The 27123-nt window shown below is 35.9% G+C and overlaps 1 protein-coding gene and 1 long non-coding RNA gene across 2 annotated transcripts; both read right to left on the bottom strand.

Annotated features, from left to right (window-relative positions):
• LOC121416040 lies at window positions 1-27123 on the bottom strand. Its single transcript, XM_041609480.1, has 13 exons — window positions 26859-27123; window positions 23316-23876; window positions 11349-12290; window positions 10787-10892; window positions 9461-10488; window positions 8695-8800; window positions 7634-8394; window positions 7191-7296; window positions 4277-5019; window positions 3690-3795; window positions 2478-3211; window positions 2064-2172; window positions 1-1693 (listed from the first exon to the last, which is right to left on the bottom strand). The coding sequence occupies exons 1-13, from the start codon at window positions 26873-26875 to the stop codon at window positions 1379-1381; spliced, it is 5634 nt and encodes a 1877-aa protein (XP_041465414.1). The 5' UTR covers window positions 26876-27123; the 3' UTR covers window positions 1-1378.
• LOC121416041 lies at window positions 13698-21571 on the bottom strand. Its single transcript, XR_005970093.1, has 3 exons — window positions 21561-21571; window positions 18439-18445; window positions 13698-14602 (listed from the first exon to the last, which is right to left on the bottom strand). It is a non-coding gene; the product is annotated as an uncharacterized LOC121416041 (long non-coding RNA).

Below are 27123 nucleotides of genomic sequence, written 5' to 3'. Positions count from 1 at the left end.
TCCTTTTCGTATATTCTATATTCAGGGCAATAATGTGAACATAGAAAATCCTGCTACTCTTTATCAATAAACTCTGTATAATAATAATGTAGAATGACAGGATTTTGAACTTTCCTTGAGTTGTGAAAAAGGACTGTTCACTTGCTATGAAGATGAAGACAAACACAGCAAAAAAAGCCAATAAGATACATTCACATCTTCATTAGATAACCTTGATAAATAAACCTCAAGTTTATTGAGAATGTAAAAAAGGTGTAATATTTTAAAATTAAAATGAAATTCAATGGAAAAAATGGGAATTATACAGATATAGGAGCAAAATATAAAGTCAGAACAGTTTTAACTCAAACAAATGTTAAGACTCACCCCCCCAAAAAAAAATAAGAAGAAGAATAAAAAATAAAAACAAACATTAACTAGATCTTTTAAAGAAGGCAGTAGACTCAAAATCAACATCAACACTATACTTTTAGATTATAACTTTTTCTTTTTACTTGAATAATGAGCTTATGATTAAAAACTGTCACATTAAGAGCGATACAATTGTAATAAAGCATCATTATTAAACAGTGTTATTCTATTCTTCACTTTGCCCTTAATGGTAATATGGCAAAAAAATATGGGAAAGTCTATCTAACATTCATGCCCAATGTAAAAGTATAATTATTCCCACATATATGAACGCGTTTTTTCATCTAAAAAACAGCTACTTATGTGGTAAGCATGAAATCAACCACTTCCCCCAGATCTTGAACCCAGACTAGGCTGGGTTATCTTGGTTTTTAAATAATACAGAGGGATGGGGGGCTCCTATTAGCCTTGAATATTGGTACGTAAGAGCATGACAGTTTTATTGTCATAATTCATACGTTGCCCGAGAGCATCCCTCTCCCAGCCTACATAAGATAAGATTTTCAATGTTATTAGTTGAGTGGGGTCAAGGGTCATCATCATGACTTGTCTTCTTAATGGTGAGGTGACCAAAGGAAATACAAATATTGAATATCTTTGCAAACCTTTAGTGCTAAAAATAAGAGTGGTCAAAGGTCATCCATTAGATCCTTTCTGTCCTCGAGATAAATAGGTCCAGGATTATGACGTCTTGCTGATGGATCAACCCAATGACTTATTCATTCAGAAATGAACAATTACTGTCAGCCAATGATACTGAATGATTTCAGTAGTTTTTAAATGTTATTGCAAGTTTTATGAAACAGTCCCCATGATCTCAAGTGCTATTAGTAGCAGCAGATAAGGAACATTCATTATCCTCAAAGTAAAAAGGGCAGCACCATTGGCCTCAGGGGTCATCTAGATGATATCAACTGCCACTGGAACCAGTTGACCCACTTCTCATCTAACTGAATGGTCACAGCATTCAAGTGTCTCCAACATTGGTTGTGTCTGCAGCCATGACATGGTATTCTGTGTCTTCTTCCTTGATAATGATGTCCTTGACCTCAATTATCCCCTCTGAGACATCACCAACATCTTCATCCTCATCCTCCTCTGGACAACTGCTGGTTATCCAGTCACCTCCACTCAGGTGTAGTCCACTGGAACCTGGCAGTTCTTCAAGTCCTTCGTAACACCCAAACTTCCTGTGGGCTCGCTGTTGTACAGCTGGGGCGTCTCTGTCCTGCCGCTTACGCTTGTTCTTAAACTTGTGCATCACTTTCTGTCTCCACACCTCCTGCAGAAATATAAGAGCTGATGTTAAATGCTTATGAAGACACTATCCAATCACATTACAACAAATGTTTTATTCTTAAGTGTTTCTTTCTTAATCTTTTAAATGAAATTACTACTACACAACCCAATGTAAGAGCCAACTATGATTATAAGGAGTAAATGAGGGCAATTCTTAACTTGTTTTGCATCATGGCTTTGGAAAAACAAAAGTAATTTTATCTTTCATTCTCTCTATTTTGTCACAAAAAAAAATTTGATATGTAGAACAATTGTGAACATAATGAAATGCTATTCATGTACCCAGTCTTTATTATTCCATTTAAATGTGTATCATAGTGTTTTCTAGTAAGACAGTTGTTTCTTATTCTTACCCAGTTATCAGGATGATTGCCTCCCTTTGGTCCAGCCTGAGTGAGAAGCTTTGGGTGACGATCCAATAATATCTTGGTAAAGAAGTTGTAGTCTGAAGTAGTAGGGTAACTACAAAAAAAGATGAAAAAAAAATACAATTTTCACAAGTTTATGTGATTTTTGTTATTCTACTGTGAATTACAAGAAATATATATTGCACCCTTAGCTTCTGAGATTTCCATAATTACATTAGATCATCATGCAAGCACACATGATTCTTCTTAAAATCCATAAAAAATGAATGTTGATGATCACATGGAGAATGGGACATAAAGATTACTATACTCATGCTTTGCTTCAAAAGTGAGGCATCTCTTAAACTTTAAAATAGGAAACACCCCTGCACACTAAAAAACAAAGACAAAGTTTCTTACAAGGTGTATGGCACAATACTCTCATAGAGGATGTTCAGCAGAGTAGAAATGTCCTTGGTAGCTAATTGAACACCGCACTCCAGTTTCTGAATGATGTGAGAAGGGAACTCTGGGAGTTTATAATCATACAGAAACAACCTTTCTTGTCTTAAAGTTGCAGGACTCTTCCTTTGTGGCAAGTCCTCATCAATTGTAGCCGAGTGAGGAACTACTTGGAAGGAAGGCAAGGCTGTCTTTGGGAGTCTTGCTTCTTGCAATGGTGTTTGTGATAAGCTAGACTCTTGAGTTACATCCTTGATGGGTCTGGTTTGTGAAAATGAAGCACTTGGTTGGTGAATCTGATCATCTTGTGAAACTGGAAGGTTTCTCTCAGGGTTCCCTGAGCCTTGGATGTACGGAGACAAAGAACTAGCTTCTGGAATTGTTCTAGAGACTGGTGGAAAACTAATATCTGTTGTGTCTGCAGCCATGACATGGTATGTGGTGTCTTGTTCTTCAATTACAACATCCTCATCATCATCCATCACATCAAAGACCTCATCTTCATCATCCTGTTCATATTGATCACCGCTAATCCATTCTCTGCTTTCATTCAAGGTGTCTTCTCTGAAACCTTGGAATTCATCTAGATCATCAAATTTCCTACGTGCTCTTTCTTGTACAGCGGGAGCATCTCTGTCCTGGCGCTTCCGCTTATTCTTGAACTTGTGCATCAATTTATGTCTCCATGCCTCCTAAAAAAGAGAAAACAATGATATCTTCAAATAAGATGCTCTTCAAAACGCCAACACTATGGGGATTCAAGTTGCGTTTTGTATTACTGCACCAAAATTTTAAGTATTTCTCACAAAGTTTTTTTTTCTTTAAGATATCTCTGGGTAAGAGTACAAATCATAACAGCCCTTTCTACCCCTATGCCCTTTATTTTGTAATGGGAAAAAACTTGTGTGCATAAAAATTGTGACTACAAAGCCTCTATTCACACACATATGTGAAGTACAATTAAGTCTGTACAAGACAATCCTAAACAAGTCCTAGTGACTTTTCGGACCACAACATGTGTTAATCACATCTCTGTAATAAATTGTGTCTAAGATTTCTGTGGTGTCAAGAGATTAGCAAACTCACCTGTACTGAATTGAACCTTCAGACTTGTTTTCGAAAACAAATAGGTCTATGATAAGTAAGAGTATTAATTGACGTAGGTCTTACCCAGTTATCTGGACAATTGCCTTGTTTGGGGCCATTGCGAAGAAGTTGTGGATGCTGTTCCAGTAATATCTTGGTAAAGTAGTTGTAGTCTGATTTGGTTGGGTAACTAGGGAAAGGATACAAGAAAAATCTATCTAAAAACACACCTGATATATTAGATTATATACTCTCCATAATACCATTTCTGTATAATATTGTATTTTTTCATAAAAAGAAAAAATATAACACATTCATTTCTGTATATCGCTACATTTTGAAAATTTATTTTTCTTTTTGAGAGTAGATATCTGATTGTTTGAAACGATGATTAACAATTAAATCAAATTGCTTGAAATCAAGAGCAGTGATTATAATGAAGTGTGGGTACTTGCTTATTTCACTATTTCCTTTTAGTTCTACATGGTTTGACTCAAAGACTGGAAATGTTGTACTGTACTAGACAATATGAAAACCTATTCTATTCAAATTGGAAAGGCTTTATTGTACCTTATCGCAGTCATAACCAAAATGTGAACAATTAAATTGATTCTAAATGGTCTTGGTTTTAAGAACTCAACCAAAAGAAGAGTGAAAGAATACTTTCTTACTAGGTGTATGGAATGATACTCTCATACATGGTATTCAGGAGAATAGATACGTCTTTGGTAGCTAATGGAATGCCACGATCCAGTTTATGAAGGACGCTGAAAGGAAACTCCGGTAATTTATAATCGCGGAGTTTCGAGCTTTCTAGTCGTACAATTGGAGAACGCTTCCTTTGTTCGTTTTCTATCTGCATCTCTCTTTGCATTGAGCTTGATGAGAAGGTCTCCTCGGTGCTCTGAAGACCTTCTTGGTAGGAAGGCAAGATAGTCTCTGGGTGTCTGGACACTTGTATTGATGGTTGTGGGAAACAAGACTCCAGGATGATTTCATTGACTAGTTTTCCTTGTGACATTGAAATGCTTGGTTGGTAAATTGGATCATCTTCAGTGCTCCTTGAACTCTGGATGTACGAAGGCAAAGAAACAGACTCTTGGACTGTTCTCTTGACTGATGGACTACCAAGGTTGGTCGTGTCTGCGGCCATAGTGGTGTTTTCTTCTTTAACTACTATGTCCTCCTCCTCATCATCCACCACCTCAAAGACAATACCCTCATCATCATCCTTTTCAATCCAATCAGAATCTCTGCCTTCATTCAGGTCTTGTTCACTTTCACCTGGAAATTCATCAAGTCCATCAATATTACTATACTTCTTATGGAATCGTTGTTGTACGGCGGGAGCATCTCTGTCCTGGCGCTTGCGCCTGTTCTTGAACTTGTGCATCAATTTCTGTCTCCATGCCTCCTGTTTAATAGGAAAAATGAACTGTTAATTATCATCCATCTGATGGAGAGGTTTTTCAATCTGAAGGTTTATAGCTCAATTCTTTCTGAAAATTTTGAATAGCAAACCTTGTTTTTTGAAAAGCAAAGTCAACATAAAAGTCTGCAGAGATCCTCCTACTATCACACAGACAAATCTATATTTCTTGGGTATAAAAAAAATGTTAGGTAGATTGTATTTAATACATGTATATAAATTTGCTTACCGGTAACTTTATGAAACCCTTGAAGACTGCCAGTTTTCTATGTTTTCTATGTTCTATTTATCTCCAGGCAAAGATGCACAAGCTTCCTTATATGCCGAAGAAACAACCAGTCCAACCTGGTTCTAGAAAGGATTCCATGGCATTTGCTCTCGCGGCAACTGCTCCGTTATAAATTCTACACACTAATCCAATTACTAATTTCAACTCTGGATTTAATACCACACCCTAAACTTACTCTAAACCTAACACAAAACCCAATTGCAACTCTAACCATAATCCTACATCTTAGATGAAACAAGGCCTGGAGCAGTTGTCACACGAGCAAAGGCCAGTTTCAAATGGGGGTGCTTGGGAACTGATTCAAGATTCAAGATTCAAGATTCAAGATTTTATTAGAACAAATGATCGCAGCTTCTTACAGCTGAATTGGCATATGTTTTACAAAAGAACATGAAAATACACATAAAATCAACAAAAAGCGATGTTACAAAAGAATCAAGAAATTACAAAAATAGTTACGGTAAAATCATGATAATAATGAAGAAGTGATCTTAGCTTTGGATAGCTTTGAAAAAGTACATTTGTTGGAAAAATGATTTATACTCCTAAAATAAAATTATTGTGATGTAATATGGGTTTAAAGAAGAATTAGAAGGAAATTTGTTGTAACGGCTTTCAGTAGATTCAGTATTGATAATTGAAAATGAGAAAAGAGCAGCAAAAATGAGTGTCTAATATGAGAGTAACTTAAAGAAAGTAAGGGAAATAAAACGGAAGAAATCAAGAACAATTACCAATTATGCTAAATTAATGAAATTGTGAACTAATAAAAAACATTTTCAATATGTATGTACAATAAACGATGGATACAAAAATTGCCATGGTAATTAAAATTGTAAAAATTGATTTAAGAACAAATAACACCCCCAGTCAGCCACCTCTGACTCGACACTACACCACAAAACAGAAAACAGTAGATTCGGTCCAACGAATCTACTGCTCTCCGTCCCAGAATACAATACCGATCCAGAAGCAGCCGACTGGTACTGTGTATTGACAGATCTACAGTTTAGAGTTCAATAAGCGGACAAGGTACGGTAACGCGCTTTTGCGATACCTTTCCGTCCGACATCTAATTTCTGTGAGTCTGTGACTGTTTCGGAGCTCTCGATGTGATAACCTTGCAGGTGGGAGCCAATCACGAAAGTTCTTGAAAAGTTGTAAGGCAAACTTTTGACACAATTCATCTCTACGGTCCCTCAGAGTGACCAAGGTGCAACGCTTCATAGATAGTTCATATGATTCATACTCCTCACCTAACATCAATCTCAGTGCTCTCTTTTGGATAGATTCAATCGCTGCAATTTGTTGCTGGGTCAATGACGAATGCCATACCACGCAGCAGTATTCCAAAATTGGGCAGATGTACGAGGTGAACACAGTTGTGAGGTCAGGTAATGGCATCCCAAAACGTTTGAGCATCCGTATCAGATACAACTTCCGAGAAGCCTTGGAAGTTATATAATTCACATGCTCATCCCACTTTAGATCATTTTTGATAATGACCCCAAGAAGCTTCACCTGGTCACAACAAGGGATCGTTTGGTAACTTGAATTTAATATGAAATGGGAGGGGGGATCTTAAGAAAATGAGGGGGCATGGTGTTGTATTGGAAATAGAAACAATAGGAACATCTTAAAGTTTGGAGGGCCTACAGAACAAGCAATAAAATTACAGAATTAGAACCTCAGGAACAGGGTAGAACAGGCTGGTCAGAGAACAAGGATGAAAATGATATGCTTGTGAAGTGCTGGCAAGCTTTAAAAAGGGGGTCTTGAGGGAAGTACATACCCATATTGCCATTTAGTAAACATAATGCTTGGAAGTTGGAAAGATGCAGACACCAAGATTGCCATCTCTACTTACCCAGCTGTCCGGACAATCTTTCATGGGGCCAGTCTGGGAGAGAAGTTGTGGATACTGTTCTAATAACATCTTTGTAATATAGTTGTAAGTTGAAGCAGATGGATAACTAGAGAGATGGAAAAAAACAATTTTTCTGAGAATCTGAAAAAATATGTTTAGCGGTTAAAGAAGATGAGAACAATGATTTCAACGCAGTTGATTCACAGGAAAAATAGTGTTCATAAATCATGTACATTTGTAGTGCCACCTTGAATCATTTACCTATCCACACTGGCTGATGTAAAGATTAATAAAAACTTTATATGTAATGAAAAATTGAATAGACATTGATATACTTCCTCATAAGGTACTCATCCATATTTGAACTAAAAATGTCTCTTGTGTATTATGAATTCCCAGGTTTTAAATAGGTAACAACACACAAAAATGAAATTTTTTCTTACTAGGTGTAAGGCACGATACTGTCATAGAGGATGTTCAGCAGAGTAGATATGTCTTTGGTAGCTAATTGCATACCACAACTCAGTTTTTGAATGATGTGAGAAGGAAACTCTGGGAGTTTATAATCATAGAGTGTCAAAGATTCTGGTCTGAATGTTGGAGAACTCTGTCTTTGGTGAGTTTCTATTTGATTATCTCCCCTGCCCAAGTTGGTTGGTAGGCCCCCCTTGACTCCAGGATGTTGAGAAGGTAAGGTCCTTTCTGGAGGTCTTGGATAGACTGATCGCTGCATGGATGAAGATTCTTGGATGACTTCCTTGACTGGTTGGTTTTGTAAGAGTAAAGTGTTTGGTGGATTGGAGTGCTGATTCTGTGAGCAGGGCAGGTTTCTATCAGGATTCCTAGTGCTGTTCAAAGGCACAGAGTTCGACTCCTTGACTGCTTCACTCATTGGTGTATCATCAATCTTGGTTGTATCTGCAGCCATTACATGGTATGTAGTGTCTTCTTTATTCACAATGTCTTCATCATCATCAATCACTTCCAGGACATCATCATCATCAGCAGCAGCGGCAGCAGCATCATCAGAAAAATAACTGGTTACCAGATCTATGTCACCCGAGTTTAGTCCACTGCTACCTTCGTCTAAACTCTCAGGATTCCTAGTTTTCTTACGGGTACGTTCTTGTACAGCTGCAGCATCCCGGTCCTGGCGTTTCCGCTTGTTCTTGAACTTGTACATCAGTTTCTGTCTCCAAGCCTCCTATGGAGTACAAGAAACAATTATATTTGGTGTCCTTCAACTTAAAAATGTTGACATTTCCATTTAATGAAAAGAATAATCAATCAAGATTTTATATGGACAGAAATGTATTAAAAAAGCAAAAAAACAGTTTTTTTTAAATCTGTCCTTTCTTTTACTGAAATAAAAATAAATGCAGCAACATCACATGAAAGGCTACCACTAAAGTGTCATAGTGATGTATTACTGTTCTTAAGTTTGTACTATGATCTTAAAAATGAATTTTAAGGTTATAACAATCACAAAGAGATCAATTCTTACAAAATTATCTGCTCCAGCACGCGTTGGTCCGGCCTGGCTGAAAAGCTGTGGATACTGATTCAAAAAGATGCTTGTCAAATAGATGTAATCTGCAGCAGTTGGATAACTGAATAAAAGAGATATTAAAAGACTTTCATAATTACAAATCCAACAGCTTCTGACCTTCCTTCTGGAAAACAATAACAAATATGCAACAAAAAAAGGCTAAGGGACATGATTTCCAATAGGATTATATTGTAAAACTACCACCGAAAGGAAAAAAAAAGAATAATTTGAAAGAGATTTCCATGTTTGGAAAGACAAATTAAGATTCTTCACTTTCCATTCAGATAAGTTAGAAGGTCTGCATTCCTGAGAGAAACAAAAATCACATTTTTGGTGGTAATTTTGTTTTTTACACAAACTAAGTTACGGATGTTAGTACGAACCTAGAGAGTGATTTAATGATACTTGTTCATCATTCTCCCATTGACTGGTCCATAAGCACAGGTTTTTTTCCCAATGTAACCTGGTAATATACCTTGACAACTTCCAACAAAACAGAATAAATTCCAAATTAATAATATGTAACATGAATTGTTTATCTCTTTGCTCTCTCAAGTCTGTTTTAAATACAAGGGGGGAAACCAAATAATTTCATATCATATAATTCAATTACTAAAAGTTGCAGCCAAAAGTGGAAATAACAGCCCATTATTATAAATGGTTGATTATCTACTTAAAACTTTAGACATACCACTATTCTTTAGTTTAGCTTAATACTTACAATGTGTAGGGAATGACACTTTCATACAGCGTATCCAAAATAATGGATCTATCATGGCTTTCTATAGGTATGCAATTCTTGATTTTTCTATTGATAGTAGAAGTGAATTTTGGCAGTTTGTAACCAGAGAGTGATGGTCTTTCGGGAAAGACGAAGGTGGGGCTCTGGGCACGTGGACCTTCCGTCAGCCTCTGCTCTTGTCCAGTGCTGGAGGGTACATTCTTGTGGGAATGGAGAGAAGTGGAATAATCTCTGGAGGGGAGAAGTGCACTGCCACAACTCTTTAAAATCTGTCCATACAATGATGAACAACCGGGCAGCATTTCAACTTCCATGGTTGGTTTATTTTGTGAAGATGGCATGGTCGGTTGACAGCTAGGAACACTGTCTTTAGTGTGGTGTTCAGACATCTGTAAATTACTTCTCGGTAACCTGGAAACTTCATTACACATTGATGAACTAGACTCCTGGAAGGCCCCTATAACAGACCTAATTTGGAGGTGTGAAGTGGGCTCCTGGTGAAAGCCATCCTTCTGAGACAAAGGTATGCTTTTATCAGCAATCCCAGAATCCTCCAAGTCTACACGAGAAGACACAGAGTCCATGACACAGGCCATTACAAGATCATTGTGCGATTGGACAGGTTTACATTGCTGGGGTGGGTCTAAAGAAGGGTTATTCCTTTCTAGAATCCTCGCAGGCTGAGGGCTCAGCGGTTGATTCAGACATTCTGAAGCAACATCTTGTGTGTCACATTGATTAGCCTTTATATCTTTGTCCATGCAAGTTTTTAAAGAGTCTTTCTGGCAAACTCCTGCAAGTTCCTCATCAACCATTGCTTCAGAGACCTCATCATCAGCCCCATTAAGACAAGTTATATCCGAATGAGCTGTGTTGGAGTAAGCAGTCGTGTCCTTGTCTAATTCCCCTTCCTTCATGCGCTTATAGTGCCGTACACTGGGAGCATCTCTGTCCTGGCGTTTACGCCTGTTCTTAAACTTGTACATCAATTTCTGTCTCCATGCCTCCTACAAAGTGAAGGAGAAAGAGATCTTACATATGGAAACAATCTTTGCTTTGATAAGAAGCACAATTTTTCATGAGTAAAGAAAACTTGATTATGATTTCTGCGATTAGCCCTATCCTGGATTTCCCTTCAAATTACCATATTTAGTAATAATGTTTGCAACATCCATATAAACAAGCAAGAGGCTGTAGAAAATATTTGAAAGGAAAAAAAAAAATGTAAATGGTGTTTATACAGTTTCTGACAAATATATGGACCTTCCATATCCACTCTACATGTATATCCACACTTCTTCTTACCCACTGATAATGAAAATCTTGGATGGCGCCAACTTGAGGTAGAAGCTTTGGATACTTCTCCAAGAGCTTTTTTGTCAAGTAAGTATAGTCTGAGCTGGATGGGTAACTGTAAAGGAGAAAAGGATTTTGAACATTTCTAAAAACTGAAAGACATAAGTCCTTTTGTAAAATGAAGTCTGCTCCCATCCCTTCCTGGATGATAAAAATATGTCTGTTTTTTATGTATGTGACTGGGATGGGGCAATTTCAAATTACATCAATGACTTTGGTGTGAGATTGACTGAAATTCATGTCTTGAATATCCTGTTAAATTACAGGCAAAATCATTCTGATACTTGAAGTTTGAATACAGTTTCGTAACTGAAACTGTTTGATTCATATAAAAGGTATTCTCTGAAACCTAAATGAATCGATCTGCCAAAAACTGTAAATAAATCGTTATGGATTCATGAAAAGAAAACGTCAATCACTTGGTGAATGACGGGCCATACTACACTCCATCAGATGATGAACTTTCATCCAATCACAACTCATTTCCTATTATGTGGAACATAATACTCACTATGTAAATGGAATGACACTCTCAAAGATTGTATCCAGGATAATGGACTTCTCCTTAGGTTCCAGACATGCACCATGGTCAAGTCTCTGGATGATTTCAGCAGGAAACGAAGGCAGTTTGTAATCAGTGAGAACCAGATCAATATGATCCTGTAACGGAGGTTGATCACCATCAGGCATCTGCTCCCCATCCTGTCCTCGTTGTCCTGAATTTGTTAACTCATTTTCAGGGAAAATAGGAGATGGGACATGGTCTTGAGAGTAGGAAATACTTCCTGCAGAATCCTTTGCAAAGTGCGCCTCCTGGGATACATTCACATTTGGTTTGTATTTAACATAATTTGGGGTGGTCTGATGAAGTGGATTATGAGAGCAGTGCAAGGATTCCTCTGGGACCCTTGTAGTTCTAGACAAATGCACAGAAGATGACTCCTGAACAACTTTGTCTTCAGGTGTCTCACGTGACATGCCTATGCCTGACAGCTTCTGGACTACATGATCCTCTTGACCTTCGGCCGTGCACGTGGCTGTTTGTGGGTTGGTCACAATATCATGAGTTGCAGGAAATGTTATTTCTTGAGTTGGTAAGTTATTCATACATGGTGCAGGAGAAGACTGCTGTATTGTCTCCGCAACTAGTCTGTTGCCATGCTCTGCAGAAGTGTTTTGGCAAGACACATCGTCAGGTGAAGGAATGATAGCTGTTCTTACTGAACCCTGCAGGTATTGCCCTGGTACAGATTCATTCAGAGCTTCAACTGGCTGGTCTTCCTGTTGCAATAATGGTGTTTGGGTGGCCGTATCTTCCAGGGACGGGGTTGAAGTTTCCTCAGGCAGTCTTGTAGGAAAAGAGAAGGACTGCTGGATGTGATCGAGGACTGATCTATCTTGGGAAAGCAAAGTGACTGGTGAACAATGTTGACAGCCTCCCATGGCATTATTACTGAAAAGAAAACATCAAAGACTAATCAAACTTGCCGAAAGTGGAATTGGATTTAATCAAACTCTATAAATTGACACATGCTGAATTAAGAATATTCTTCACTATGTTGATATGCTGTCATAGAACCTTGGCATAACAGCAGTAGATCTTATTCCTAGATCACCTATTAATTGGCCTACATTAGATCCATGTATAAGAAGTGTTGGAATATTGGGTATTACTCAATATATACACAAAACATTCACATTTATAAATATTTTTTTTCCTTCATCCAAGTTAATACCATTACACTAGCTTTCCTTCTTTCATTTTTGATGATTACATAATTACTGTGAATTAGATAAACTGGTATAAACTGAGTTTAGTAACCATTCCACTATTAAATGGTCATATACTAGTAAATGATAAAGTCATTGAAGATAAAATGTTGATCTAAACCAAACAGGCTTTTAAAAAACAAACTGAGGGGGAAAAAAGAAATCCACTAAACTTTTTCAGACCAACTCAATTACCAATAGAAGCCCTATACCCTTTAATTCACAATAATTTGCTCTAAGCACAGAAGGGAAGGGTTTCATGAATAGACTTTTCAGATATTTTATCCGACAAGTCCTGTTTTATCTAACAGTTACATATAGACATAAATATATATAAATATATATATCTTTTTTTTTTCACACCCATCCAACCTTGGAAAAGTCCATGCGAAAGAACGGTAATTTTAAACCTTCTTATCAGCAAGTATTTTCTTATAGGGATATTGTGTATAATTTGCTTTCAACCAGGAAAAACTACCCATTATTATTGTTTTCTGGAGGTCTGAACACACCTAAAGTAACCTTTGCTTTAAACGTCTGGATTTACTCTATTTTGTAGGGTTACAGATTAACAATATAAGAATCGAAAATTAAATTCCTCATGAATTCTTGAATTCTCCAAAATGATGCTTGAAATATGGCAAACTGTTATACTGTTAATTGTTCTAGATACACTGTCTCAGGACATTATCCTCTTGTTTCTCTACTCATATCTTTCTATCATATTTCTTTTTCTTCTCCACCTCATCATCTTTCTTTCCTCTTCTTGTCAATTCTCTTCAAATCCTCCTCTCCTCTTTCTCCATCTCTTTATATATCCCATCTCTCCATTAGTCAATATTGTCATGATCTCTCTTTTTTAGACTTCCTAAATATCTTAATATTTTTTTCATACTCAGGCCCTTTAGTACAAAGCTTTGCATATGATCCTAGGGCTGCATTCTTCCTAGATTACTTTGTTCATTACATGAAATTCACAGTACATATCAATCGCAAAGCATTGTCTCCCAAAGAAATGTCACTCTTGAAAATACAAAATGAATGCAATAAAATTCAAACAAAAAATAAAAAAAATTGTACATTGAAAGTAAAATAATATATGGAGGTTTTATTCCAGGCCACCATCATTTCTTCTTTTCCCCCCTTTTAGTCAGATATGCTACACACATTTTTCACCATGAATGAGATCATTAAAGAAAACAAATAAAACATTGTATGCAATATTGTCATGAAAATATACCGTACACATATTAAACATACATCAAAATAATAATTTGAACAGAGACAATGCATTAAATTTGAATACAAATTACAATGAAGAAAATTACATATATGTTAAAATACCAAGCTGCCAATTTTTGAAATATAATGGAATTTAAAAATCAACAATTCTATTGCTGAAATTAGAAATTTCTCATCATATTCTAAGAAAAGCAAGAAGACATAAATAGGATACAATTGCAACTACTTGATTGATAATAGATGTTCTAATTTGAATGGATTTTTTTCTGGGAACGTAATCAGATTGTCATCCATACCAATAGATCTTTGTTAGACTTGATTAGATTATTTTAGCATTAAGTCTACAAATATTTGAAAGGACATAGAAGGCCATGGCTTTGAGTGACCTTGGATTAAAAAGAGCCCTGACAATACTTTCTTAGACTTTAAAATGTATGTGTAGAATTTCAATATCATTTCTATCAGCATTCAGCAGACTGTTCTAACAAGATAAATTTAGATTTTGACAGAGAACTAGCTTAAAAACAAGTAGTGATCCAAGTTATTATCCATAATTACCAGAACAAATTTGAATATAGCCATGTTTAAGATTGGCAATGATTGTAACAACGAAGTAAAGGAGCCGGTTTGTGCATAATTCTCTACATGTAGTTCTACATGCATTGTATGAATCTCTAATGGATGTTGAATGTAAAATCTGTAGTGTGCTTCAATACTAATTTGTACAAAATCACTTTTTTAAACAAAGGAAATCTATCTTACTACCATCTTCTCTGGATCGTACAGCATAACTTTGTTGACCCCTGAGCCGTTTACGTTCATAATTAAAGTCAACATTTTATCTGCACACATTAAAAATAATCATGTAATTCAATACATTAATTTCTATGTATTTTTTTTAATTGGAAGCTGATACCTTTCAACATGAATTTGTACAGATGAGAGCAAGTATCCTAACAAAAGTTACATGTATATCAGACAATAAATTTGGCAGACATAGAAAAATATTTTTTTTAAATACCAGGCGGCCAATTTCTTCTATAATCATACAGGCCAAATTATATCATTGTATCTATCTTAAGTTATTTTTGTATGATTTATTCACTTTTTTTTTACAATCATTTATTCACAAATATGTACTCATTGTTTTTAGAGTGCTGAAATAAATATGAACTGAATAAATTTTCTAAAATAAAATGGAATTGAAAAATCAGCAATTTAATTGCTGAAATCAGGAGTTTCTCATTAAAAATCAATAATCATGTAATTCAATAAATTAATTTTTTATGTATTTCATTAATTGGAAGTTGATACCTTTCAGCATGAAATTGCTACATGTAACTACAGATGACAGGAAAGTTTGAAGATATGACAATTCAACAAAAACCCAACATGGCAAAAGTTCATTGACCCTAAATGACTTTTGACCTGGGTCAAGTGATATTACACTCAGGCAAGATGATCAGTGATAGTTGATTTCTTTTACGTCCAAGTTTCATGAACTATATAGGTCCATGTACTTTCTAAGCTATGATGATATTTCAAAAACTTAACCTTGGTTAACATTTCAATGTTGATGCCTCCACAGCCACAGAAAAGTGGCGCCTATAGTCTTGCTCTGCTATGCAGGCGAGCAAAAAATTAGTTTTACTTTGACCAATTATTTGAGTACTTGATGGTTGATTCATGAAGATGCAAATGTATGAAATAAATATCAAATGAGAATTATGCAAAAGATCTAACTAGATCTTTATTTTGGAAAGTTAACATTCAAAATTTTAAGTGATTTCTTCACTTGAAGTCACAGAAAAGGGATATTGGTCAGATTTCATGACACTTTATTTGTATTTAAAACATTCAAAATGTCTTATCAAGATCTAAATTTCAGGTAAAAGATTAAATTCCCTTAAACATAACAGTGCCTCTATTTATTACATCATCAATATTCCACTCATCTTTCTATTAATTCTTATTAGTTCTTCATTCAATTTACTACAAACTATCCTCATCGTGCTATCATCAGAAATGTCAGCTTCAATCGCTACACTGATTCCTCTTTACCGATGCTTTAATCCTCTATATCCATCAGTATTCATTTCTTCCTTCTCTCTCTCTTCCCTTCTTTACTAAGTATGATTTTTCAATCATCATCGTAATAGTCATCATAATCTTCAGCTTCAATCTTGACTTGGACTTCTCTCAAGTTGTAACGCTGTGATCCACTCCTATCGGGAGTACTCTCCTCTTCATTCTCTCCTTCCGCTGAGTTCTCTTCCGCTACGTCTTCCTCCGTCAGCCCACGAGCCCTTTTTGATCTCTTGTTATTCCTGTTGCTTCCATGCCCATGCTTTTCACCCCTCACTGGAGTATGATCTTTAACAAATAGGAATAATGGAAAAGATAGTTCTCAAACAGTCAGTCCTCATAAATTGATTAACAAAGAAAAAAATCACTTTTTGTGCACTTTTCATATACCCCATTCTCATCTGTCTGTAAAGTAGTAGTGGAAACCAGTTTAACGTGTAGTGGGGAAGCTCAAAGCACTTTTGAAAGCGCTCTTAGGTAGACTTCCAAACCGGTTTGGAAACCACCTGGGCACCTAGCGATACAGTTTTCAAGACTGCTCTGCCTTGTTAAAGGACAAGTCCACCCCAACAAAAACTTGATTTGAATAAAAAGAGAAAAATTCAACAAGCATAACACTAAAAATTTCATCAAAATTGGATGTAAAATAAGAAAGTTATGGCATTTTAAAGTTTTGCTTTATTTCACAAAACAGTTATATGCACATCGCGGTCGGTATGCAAATGAGGAACTGATGACATCACTCACTCACTATTTCTTTTGTATTTTATTACATGAAATATGAAATATTTTTATTTTCTCGTCATTGTCATGTGAAATGAAGTTTCATTCCTCCCTGAACATGTGGAATTCCATTATTTTAACATTTTGTGCTTCAGGCAAGGAGATCCTAATCATCAAATTCGTAAAACTTGAAATATTGCATAATTCAAACAATAAAAAACTGAAAAAAATAGTGAGTGACATCATCGACTCTCTCATTTGGATGTAACTGGCTCGTTCATATATTTTGTTAAAAATAAGCGAAACTTTGAAATGTCATAACTTTCTTATTTTACATCCGATTTTGATGAAATTTTTTAGTATTGTGCTTGTCTTATTTTTCTCTATTGATTCAAATCAACATTTTTCTGAGATGGACTTGACCTTTAAACTGGTTTAAGCATCATTCAGGACACAGTCATTCTTTCGGATGGGATATTTGAGAGTGAGTGCATGTTGGGTGTGCTACTCAGTACACAGTATTTTAATGCCTGCTCTGCAGTTTGAGAAATTTCCAGGTTTTATTTTGGAAATAATGGGTAAAAAGTATTTAAATTGGTTTGTGATAACAGCTTCGTACAGAATCCAGGATGAAGAATATATACACTTGTGTGTGTATATATACACTTATACATCTGTTTCAATTAAAAATATTTCCATCCGTTTTTAAGAGCCATTTTTTCTTCAGAATTACAAAGATCAAGTTTTGACCTTGACCATATCTGACATATTCTGTTCTTGACTCCGGTCTTGACTCAGGCATACATGTACATATAGGATCAAAGTTAGGTGGTTCATGTTCGTTTTGTCCATATCAAAGATTGAATGTCATTAAAGGGGTGGTCCAGGCTGAAAATAAATATATTAATACACAGAGTAGAATTCGCTAAGCAAAACGCAGAAAATTTCATCAAAATCGGATAACAAATAATAAAGTTATTGAAGTTTAAATTTTAGCAAAATTTTGTGAAAACAGTTGTCATGAATATTCATTAGGCGAGCTGATGATGACATATCTCCACTTTCCGTTTTCTCATGTTATTACATAAAATCATATTTTTTCATTATTTCATACTTGTATGAATTAATATGTCTCCCTTATAATGAAATAAGTTGCAGCAATAAATATCTAATGCACTAAATCAGTTGTAAATCAAATTTATCTAGTTCTTGGAGGAAAAAAATTGAATAAACCTAATTTCATATAATAAAATACAAAAGAATAAGTGGAGACGTGACATCATCAGTCCACCTAATGAATATTCATGACGACTGTTTTTACAAAATATTACTTAACTTTAAAATTCAATAACTTTGCTATTTGTTGTCCGATTTTAGAAATTTTCGGCATTTTGCTCAGTGAATTCTACTCTATTTATTAAGCTATAAATACTTTGAGCCTGGACCACTCATTTAAGCCATGTCTATTCATACATGTAGGGGAAGGCGGGGTAAGTTGAGCATAGGGGCAAGTTGAGCCACCACCCCCAGGTCAGTATGAATGAGTTAGATATTATGGTGGTGTCATGTATTGATGATCCATTACATAACACTTAACCCCACCACATTGTTTTCAACTTTGAAACAAAAATTACTTTTTTAGAGGGAAAAATACAAATTTCAGCCAAAAAAAGTAAACAAGTGGAATGCCTCTGGCCGTCTCACCTGCATCACGCAGTTCAATATAGCAGCAGTGCTGACTTTGAATACTACTCTAACTCGCACAAGATGTTCAGTGATACATGGTTACTCTTATGTCCACTTTTTATGAACTAGACCAATAAACTTACAGAGATATGATGGTTATTCAACAGATACACCCAATTCGGCCAAAGTTCATTGACCTTTGATCTTGGTCATGTGACCTGAAACGCGTACAGGATGTTCAGTGATACTTGATTACTCTAATGTCCAAGTTTAACGAACTAGACCAATAAACTTTCAAAGTTATGATGGTAATTCAACAGATACCCCCGATTCGGCCAAAGTTCATTGACCCTAAATGACCTTTGACCTTGATCATGTGACCTGAAACTCGCACAGGATGTTCAGTGATACTTGATTACTCTTATGTACAAGTTTCATGAATCAGATCCATAAACTTTCAAAGTTATGATGGTAATTCAACAGATACACCCAATTCAGCCAAAGTTCATTGACCTTTGACCTTGGTCATGTGACCTGAAACGCGCACAGGATGTTCAGTGATACTTGATTACTCTAATGTCCAAGTTTAACGAACTAGACCAATAAACTTTCAAAGTTATGATGGTAATTCAACAGATACCCCCGATTCGGCCAAAGTTCATTGACCCTAAATGACCTTTGACCTTAATCATGAGACCTGAAACTTGCACAAAATTTTCAGTGATGCTTGATTACTATTATGTCTAAGTTTCATGAATCGGATCCATAAACTTTCAGTTATGATGGGAATTCAACAGATATCCCCAATTCGGCCAAAGTTCATTGACCCTAAATGACCTTTGACCTTGGTCATGTGGCGTGAAACTCAGGCAGGATGTTCAGTGATACTTGATTAACCTTATGTCCAAGTTTCATGAACTAGGTCCATATATTTTCTAAGTTATGATGACATTTCAAAAACTTAACCTCAGGTTAAGATTTTGATGTTGAATCCTCCAACATGGTCTAAGTTCATTGACCCTAAATGACCTTTGACCTTGGTCATGTGACATGAAACTCTAATAGGATGTTCAGTAATACTTGATTAACCTAATGGCCAAGTTTTATTAACTAGGTCCATATACTTTCTAAGTTATGACGTCATTTCAAAAACTTAACCTCAGGTTAAGATTTGATGTTGACGCCGCCGCCGCCGCCGTCGGAAAAGCGGCGCCTATAGTCTCACTTTGCTTCGCAGGTGAGACAAAAAAGGGTGTGAAATAGATCATTGCTTTTTACACACACACGTCTTTAAATATACTAAAGTTTCTAAATAAAAACAATATTGTTAATCCAGGTATAGATTCTCATTCTTGTCATGGTCTTTTACAATATGGATGCATAGAAAATATGTGGATGTAAAAATATTGCATAAAGTTAGGAATGGGGTAAGTTGAGCCAACCAGCATGGGGCAAGTTGAGCCATGGTACTTCTTATGGTAATATATAATAAGAAAAACAAACAAACCTTAAAAAGCCATTGATATGCAGGCAGAAAGGAGCAAATTCACATGACAGTTCTTTTACTTATAGAGGATGTTAGTATTTACAGCGAATTAGTAAGTGAAAAGACTTTAAATAAAAAAATGACATGCTGGTTCATCCCGCATAGATTTTGTACATAGTTTTTGTGGCTCAACTTACCCCCAGAGGGGGGCTCAACTTACCCCATATATGGGGCAAGTTGAGCCATTTATCATCGTTTTTTTCAAAGGTCACATTGACTTTAAGTGTGGGGGTAGAAAGTTATATATAGGTGAAAATTATTTCCCAAGAATCAAATTTAATGGCGAGGTACTTATTTCTACAATATTATTGGTCATATCAATTCTAACATGAAAATGCAAAAAGTGTCACAACTTACCCCGCCTTCCCCTACTCTTTAACAGCACTACTATATTCACCACATAGAATTGATCGATGATTATATGTATACAGTTAATTTACTGGATTCTCATTTATGAAAATATAATACATGTACTTGTTTTTCCTTGGGTTCATTTTAATATATATTTCTTGATAAAACATACAATTACTTTTGATAAAGTTTTTCTTCCTGTTTTTCACTTTTTTATTATTATGAGATGGGAAGGGGGGAGGGTGTTTAACATACCTTGGGGAATCCAGTCATCATCATCTCCTTTTGGCTGAGCTTCTTGCTCTGTATTTACCATGAAAATAATGTAGAAGGATGGATGATTATACTCATAATATTCATGTTTAAAGGAATATATTTTATATTAATATTTAATATATAATATTTTATAAAGTTACAAAATCAAGTAAAATATGAAAGAGCCCATAACAAAAATATAATGCAAGATTTTTATTTAGATGTCGGTTTCATTATCATCTACCATAGATTATCACCTATCATTAGCATCGAGGTATCTCTTAAAGCTCAAGTCCACCCCAGAAAAAATGTCGATTTGAATAAAAAACTTAACTAGCCTAACACTGAAAATTTCATCAAAATCGAATGTAAAATAAAAAACTTATAAAATTATAAAATTTCGCCTATTATTCTCAAAACAGTGATATGCACAATTCAGTGACATGTAAATGAGACAGTTGATGAAGTCCTTCACTCATTAATTCTTTTTGTTTTTTATTTTTTGAATTATACAATATTGCACTTTTTACATATTTGACAATAAGGACCGACTTGACTGAACCATATAGTCATAAAAAATACTAATTCCACATGTTCAGGGAGGAATCTTTGTTTCACTTGTCAATGGGGAGAAAATTAGAATATTTAATATTTATTCATTTTATTTTCATATCAATAAAATACAAAAGAAATAGTGAGTGCATGACATCACCAGTCTCCTCATTTGCATACTGACCAGGATGTGAATATAACTGTTTTGTAAAATTAAGCAACTTTTTTAAATGTCATAACTTACTTATTTTACACCTGATTTTAATGAAATTTTTAGCGTTATGCTTGTTGTATTTTTCTCTCTTTATTCAAATCAACTTTTTGTTGGGGTGGACTTGTCCTTTAAAACAGAAAAAAAATCATACAACAAAATGATGAAGATACAAGATAATAATGAATTTCAACTGAGCTAATAAGGAATAATGAAAGAGTTAAAAATATTCTAAAGTTAATTATTATTGCATTAATCCAGCCTTAATAGTTTTTAACACACACCATAGATGTTTAAAATACATACATGTATACATCCTACTAGACCTAGATCAAGACAATTTGATAGAGTAAAGTTAGACCAATAAATCAGATAAAATCAAGTTGTATAACAATACTACTGACATTTGGAAAAGTAAGAAATTACAGCATTTCTTTTAAATGAATAGCTTGGGACAAGAGTATACATGTAACATAAAAACACTTGAGGGAAAAATATTCATACAAACCTTGTCTTTGGTGTTTGGGAAGAGCGATTTCGGCTTCATTCCCTTGCTTGTCGACATCCCTGGACACTGAATCTGCACTGCAATTATCATCATCGCTGACCCGATCATCATCATCCTGATCATCTAATATCGTTGAACTATCTCCATCTCCTTTATCATCAACTAGGTCCGGAAGTTCATAAGATAGTTTGGGTCCGTATAACGCATGTATTTCAGAATACCACATTGGAAAAGCAATCTGGTCCTCCCCTACTCCAGTCGAAAGCTGCTTCCTGATCTTGCGATATTCGTTTTTCACACGGTTCATCTTGTCCCGGACGCGGTCCCAGGGCCGTGGGGGGAATCCACAGTCTGCGAGTTTGGCAGCGATGCGTTTGTACAGGGCTTTGTTACGGTTTTTGTTATTTATGTCACTCAACACCAACTGTATCTCATTGCTGCACCAAATACCAATTAAGGCCTTGCACTCGACAACGCTCCAAGTAGCACCACGATAGAACCCAGACCTTGTAGATTGAGAAGTGAAATAATATAAAAAGGAACATTAGTGACTGCTGAAAATATTCATCAAGAAGGAAGTATTCATTGGGGAATAATATTAAACTTTTCAAATTTCATTGGCCACTATAAAAAAAATTGGGTTGAACAATATAAAGTAAATGCAATAAAAATGGCTTAGTGGCACTAGGCTAAAGTTTCCAGAAAATATTAATAATTTGAGGTATGTCACCCATAATCTCAGAAAAATTTGTTTCATGCCAAAACCAAATATCTGAAAGAAGGAATTTGAAGTAGTGGTAGTAGCATAGTTTTGATGAAATTTTCAGTCTTAAATCAATGTCCCTTTTTACTTTCACTCCCCAAAACATACAAACACACACACATTTCGGAGGAAATCAAGGACGAGTTCCGAAAAGTATTATCCTAAATTACCAAAGACTTTTGGGTCAGTAGGAATCCGATCAACAAAGATATATGCAATTTTACTGTTCAACTGAGTACTTAAAAGACATCGGTATCCCTCTCATTGTAAATCAATGATTTCTGCACTACTAAAATTATGCAAAGGAAAATAGGTCCATTAACGGAGTCCTAGGGTTGCTGTGTGTCCACATTTGTTTCAATAAACAAGCATTTCTCAGCTACTGAAATTCTGGATTTGGTAATGATTAGTTTACATTTAACATATTTATTTTTCTCTATTATTGTATTTTGAGGAGGGAAAGGGTGAGGTGGAGTATACAGGAGGCAAGCCTTGTCAAGATTTAAAACATGCAGATGAAATATACACATATCTGACATACACAAACTGTTCTTCCCACTTGAAGGAATCCTCCCAGGCAACCATTTAGCTGCAATGCACACCAATACACACTCCAAAGGAAGAGGTAGACTTTTTGGGTGGGATAATCAACATCATCCACAAATCTCACAGTGGCCAATTCCACACTGCAAGAGTGAAGTTGAACATACATCATTGTACTCGTCCACACTTGCCAGTCTCTACTTGTACGCAAATCAAATTGTAAATTTCAGATGAGATCCTTACCTCCCGTCTATGCTACTTCTTCCAACGTCTAGAGTCCCACCCTGAGTCAAAGATGACGTCCTTCCTGTAGTCTGTGATTCTGTAGGTTGTTCAGTTCCATACTGTCTTTGACCATCAGACATCGTCCTCTGAGGCAGCACAACGGACTGCGGAGAGGACACAGGATGTGAAAGCTGTTGCAATTTGATAGACGATGGGGGTGAAGAAACTGTTTGAGGAACTTCCAAAGTTGTCAATGCAAATGCTGGATAGGATGGCCGAACTTGAACTGTTGGGGGCCCTATCTTAGAGGTTGGAACCAACAAGGTTGCTTGATTGGACGATGCACTTTTGGCTTCTTTGTTGACCTCCACCTTGATCCTACTGTTGGTGGGTGTTGGGTCACCCTCATCAAGGTCAACCCAGTCTTCAAACCCCTTGTCCCAGATCTGAAGAATGACATTCTGGAGATTGAATAGTTCTCTGGCTTTTTGTTTCAATGTCTCTACCTTCACATTCTCTAGCTCCTCCCTCACCGAGAGCTCAACTTTCTTTTTTCTATCACCAAATATCAAAAGATATCTGAAAATAAAGAAAGGGTGAACGAATCAATGATTTATCTCATTATCTCAAGTTCTCAAGCAATCACAATTAAATTACAAAACATAATTTTTAACACAGAACAATGTTTTTGATATGATCCTTTGAAAGCTTGTCAGTTGCTTGCCAGTATAGCAACACATACAGTGTATAAACCTAAATTAAATTCCAAGCATATCAATGGGTTCTTTGCTTAGTATGGTACCCAAGAGAAAAATACTTATTTTTCAATTCCTAAAATAGTTGCAAAACCTGTATGAGGGGTTTAGGCCTATACCTACATACATGTACCACTCCCTCTCTGCTCTCAAGTAGTGTATAAACCATCATACATGCAATAATAATCGTCATCAAGACCATCATCATCACCATGATCATCCTCATCATCACCATCATTACCATCATCATCATTAAGCCTGAGTCGAATCGATTTTAAAATCGGTGTTCGATCGATGTCATCGAACACCGGTGCAGATTTTGCAAAATCGGTGCATCGAAAAAAAAAAAAAAATACGTCGGCCGGCCGATTCGTTTGGTTTACACAATCAATCATCAAAATATCAGTAATGTCCAACTTTACTACTACTTACTTGATTTCTATTGCCCCCAAAATGAAACCGAATGAGTAATTATGATGCTATTCACCATTAATTTGAAGTTTATTTCGATCATAGTTCGAGTCTTACTCGTCTGCTCGTGCCGAGATAATTTATGCACGATGAATTCATGAATGGAAGTCATGGCCATCGATCGTGCATGCGCAGTACTGTTCTTTAATCAAACCAGAAAATGGCCGGAAATTGACGCGATCAACGTAAAATAAATCTTGCTTTCATGAACAATATTAAAATCATGACCATAGAACATTATTTAATCGTAATATTTAACAATAATTTGCATATGATAATCATTAATATGAATTTAGAGCTTGATGTGAAACGTTTGTATTTCGTTTCAATTTTCAATGGCGGACATCTCATGACGATCGACTTGACTTCTTGAGTCGAGCTAGTGCACTTGTCTAAAAAAATAATCATCACGTCAGGATTGATTCTCGAACATTGTCTACATGCAAAAACTCTGTTCAAGTTCGTAATATCACCATATAATAACATTTTACATGACAAAACAGAGAAAATTGCGTTTGATATTTTTTCCCATCAATTTGAAGCTAGTTTGTGCCCAACTTTGGGCTCTGATTTCATGAATGGGAAAATATGTCATACGTCATCAAACACGCATGCGCATTGTGCTTATTTTCTCGGAGCTGATGGAGGAGACGTCCCCCGAGACGTCCAGAGATGGAATATAACAATAGAAATAATCCCAGTATTATTTCTTCCATATGAACATAACATACTTTGCTGACATCGTCAATATTCTTAGTATGACCATAAAATCTTGTTAAATCGTAATAATTTAGATGAATTTAGGGCTCGATTCGAAACATTCGTATTTATTTTGATCGCATGCTCAATTGCGTCTAAAAAACTGGATTGTCATTATCAGGAATAATTCTCGAACATCGTCATTACTCATATTCCACGATCTTTCCTCACAATCGTTATATCAGCATTGAATAGCAATTCAAATGACCATCCAGAGAAAATTACGTATTTATTCCCATAAATTTATTTGGAGCTCATTTTGGATCCAACTACACAATCTCAGGCAAGTTACAGCGCTCTCCGTTGATTGCACTTGTTTGCTGGCGCTGACGTCAAGCACGCCTGTCGTTTCGGGAGAGTGAGTGTACGGAAATGCGGACGGGGCTGGTGAATGGACTGCGAATGCTAGTCGACCGAAAATCATTCGGATCGACTCTGCGTGATTCATGTCTTTATTATTGTTTCATTTTAAACTTATATGTTGTCATCTGCAAATATCATTGTTGAAGATATTTTGGGAAGAATTCTGCTTTGGTCCCCAGCCTTTTTTTGTGTGTTTTGTGATCATGGAAAATACAATCGAACTTTGCTGTCATCTGCTTGTGCAACGCAGCTCTCCCGGCCAACGCCAGCGCATACCGTCAGTGCGTAGTGCATATGCAAAGCGCATCGCATCGACGCAAAAACAAAAGACTAAATTTTCCCCGCCTTCAATATTCGATGCATCGATGTTCGATCGAATTAGAGCTGTCGAACACCGGTTTTCAAAATAATCGATATGACTCAGGCTTAATCATCATCATTCATTATCATCATAATTATGATCATCGCAATCATCACAATTAAAAATAATAAATAAGCATTGGCCTAACATCTATCTTAATTCTGGGTCATATTTAATTATCATCAAAATCAACATTAGTATTATATTCAAAACAATTGTCATTGCAATCATTTGAACTGCAATACACTGCCACTGGACAACTACTAAATCTACACTCCTATTTACAGTATGATGGGGGGACCTAAAGCTACGCACTTTGTTTACAAGCGATGTAAAATATGCCAACTTTTATATTTGAACAAATCATCTTTTACTAATTTGTGGCAAATATTCTAAAGATCCTTAACCAAAAAGAAAATATCACAAAACTCACTAATACGAAAATCCCGTCATGTTTTCCGAACACCTCTTGAACTCGCCGCCCGATGTAGAAGGGGTCCTAAAGCTACGCACTCGATTTATCATGCAAAAAAATAATATTTTCTGTGCCTCAATTTTTGAAATTTGCTCAAATTATGATAGTATAATATGAAATTAAATCGAATGTAACTCAAAAATTCTAAACAATTGTGGGTTTTCTCTGCATTTAGAGATTTACTGCAGCCCATGTAGAAAAAATTGAAAAGGAATCGTTCGTCACACTGCAGTCACAGTTCCACACACAGAGTGCGCATTTGCCATTAAAAACTGCATGCGCGATGAGTGGTGCGTAGCTTTAGGACCCGCGTAGCTTTAGGACCCCCGACCATACAACACTTCAGTACGAGTCAAATGCAACTACCGTATACTCACCGTAGTAGATGAGTCATGTTGTTCGGTCATACATACAGCTCTCAATGCAGCTCGATCTCACCAAGGAGCTCCTTGATCTCACCACTGTCTCTTATATATTTTTTAAAGTAAATCTTGAACATCAACTTGTCTGCAAAGTAAACCAAAGATTAACAATGATATCGATTAGTCAAACAATCATGTTTAGGAGAGAATTGTGGCAAAATCTATTGAATTATAGGCCTCAGTTAGTTCAGAGTCACTCTGAAACTCCTCCATTATCACA

The sequence above is a fragment of the Lytechinus variegatus genome, chromosome 5 (assembly GCF_018143015.1).
Source record: "Lytechinus variegatus isolate NC3 chromosome 5, Lvar_3.0, whole genome shotgun sequence".
NCBI classification, from domain to species: Eukaryota; Metazoa; Echinodermata; class Echinoidea; order Temnopleuroida; family Toxopneustidae; genus Lytechinus; species Lytechinus variegatus.
The sequence above is the reverse complement of the archived record's forward strand: the minus strand, read 5'-3'. Positions and strand labels throughout refer to the sequence as shown.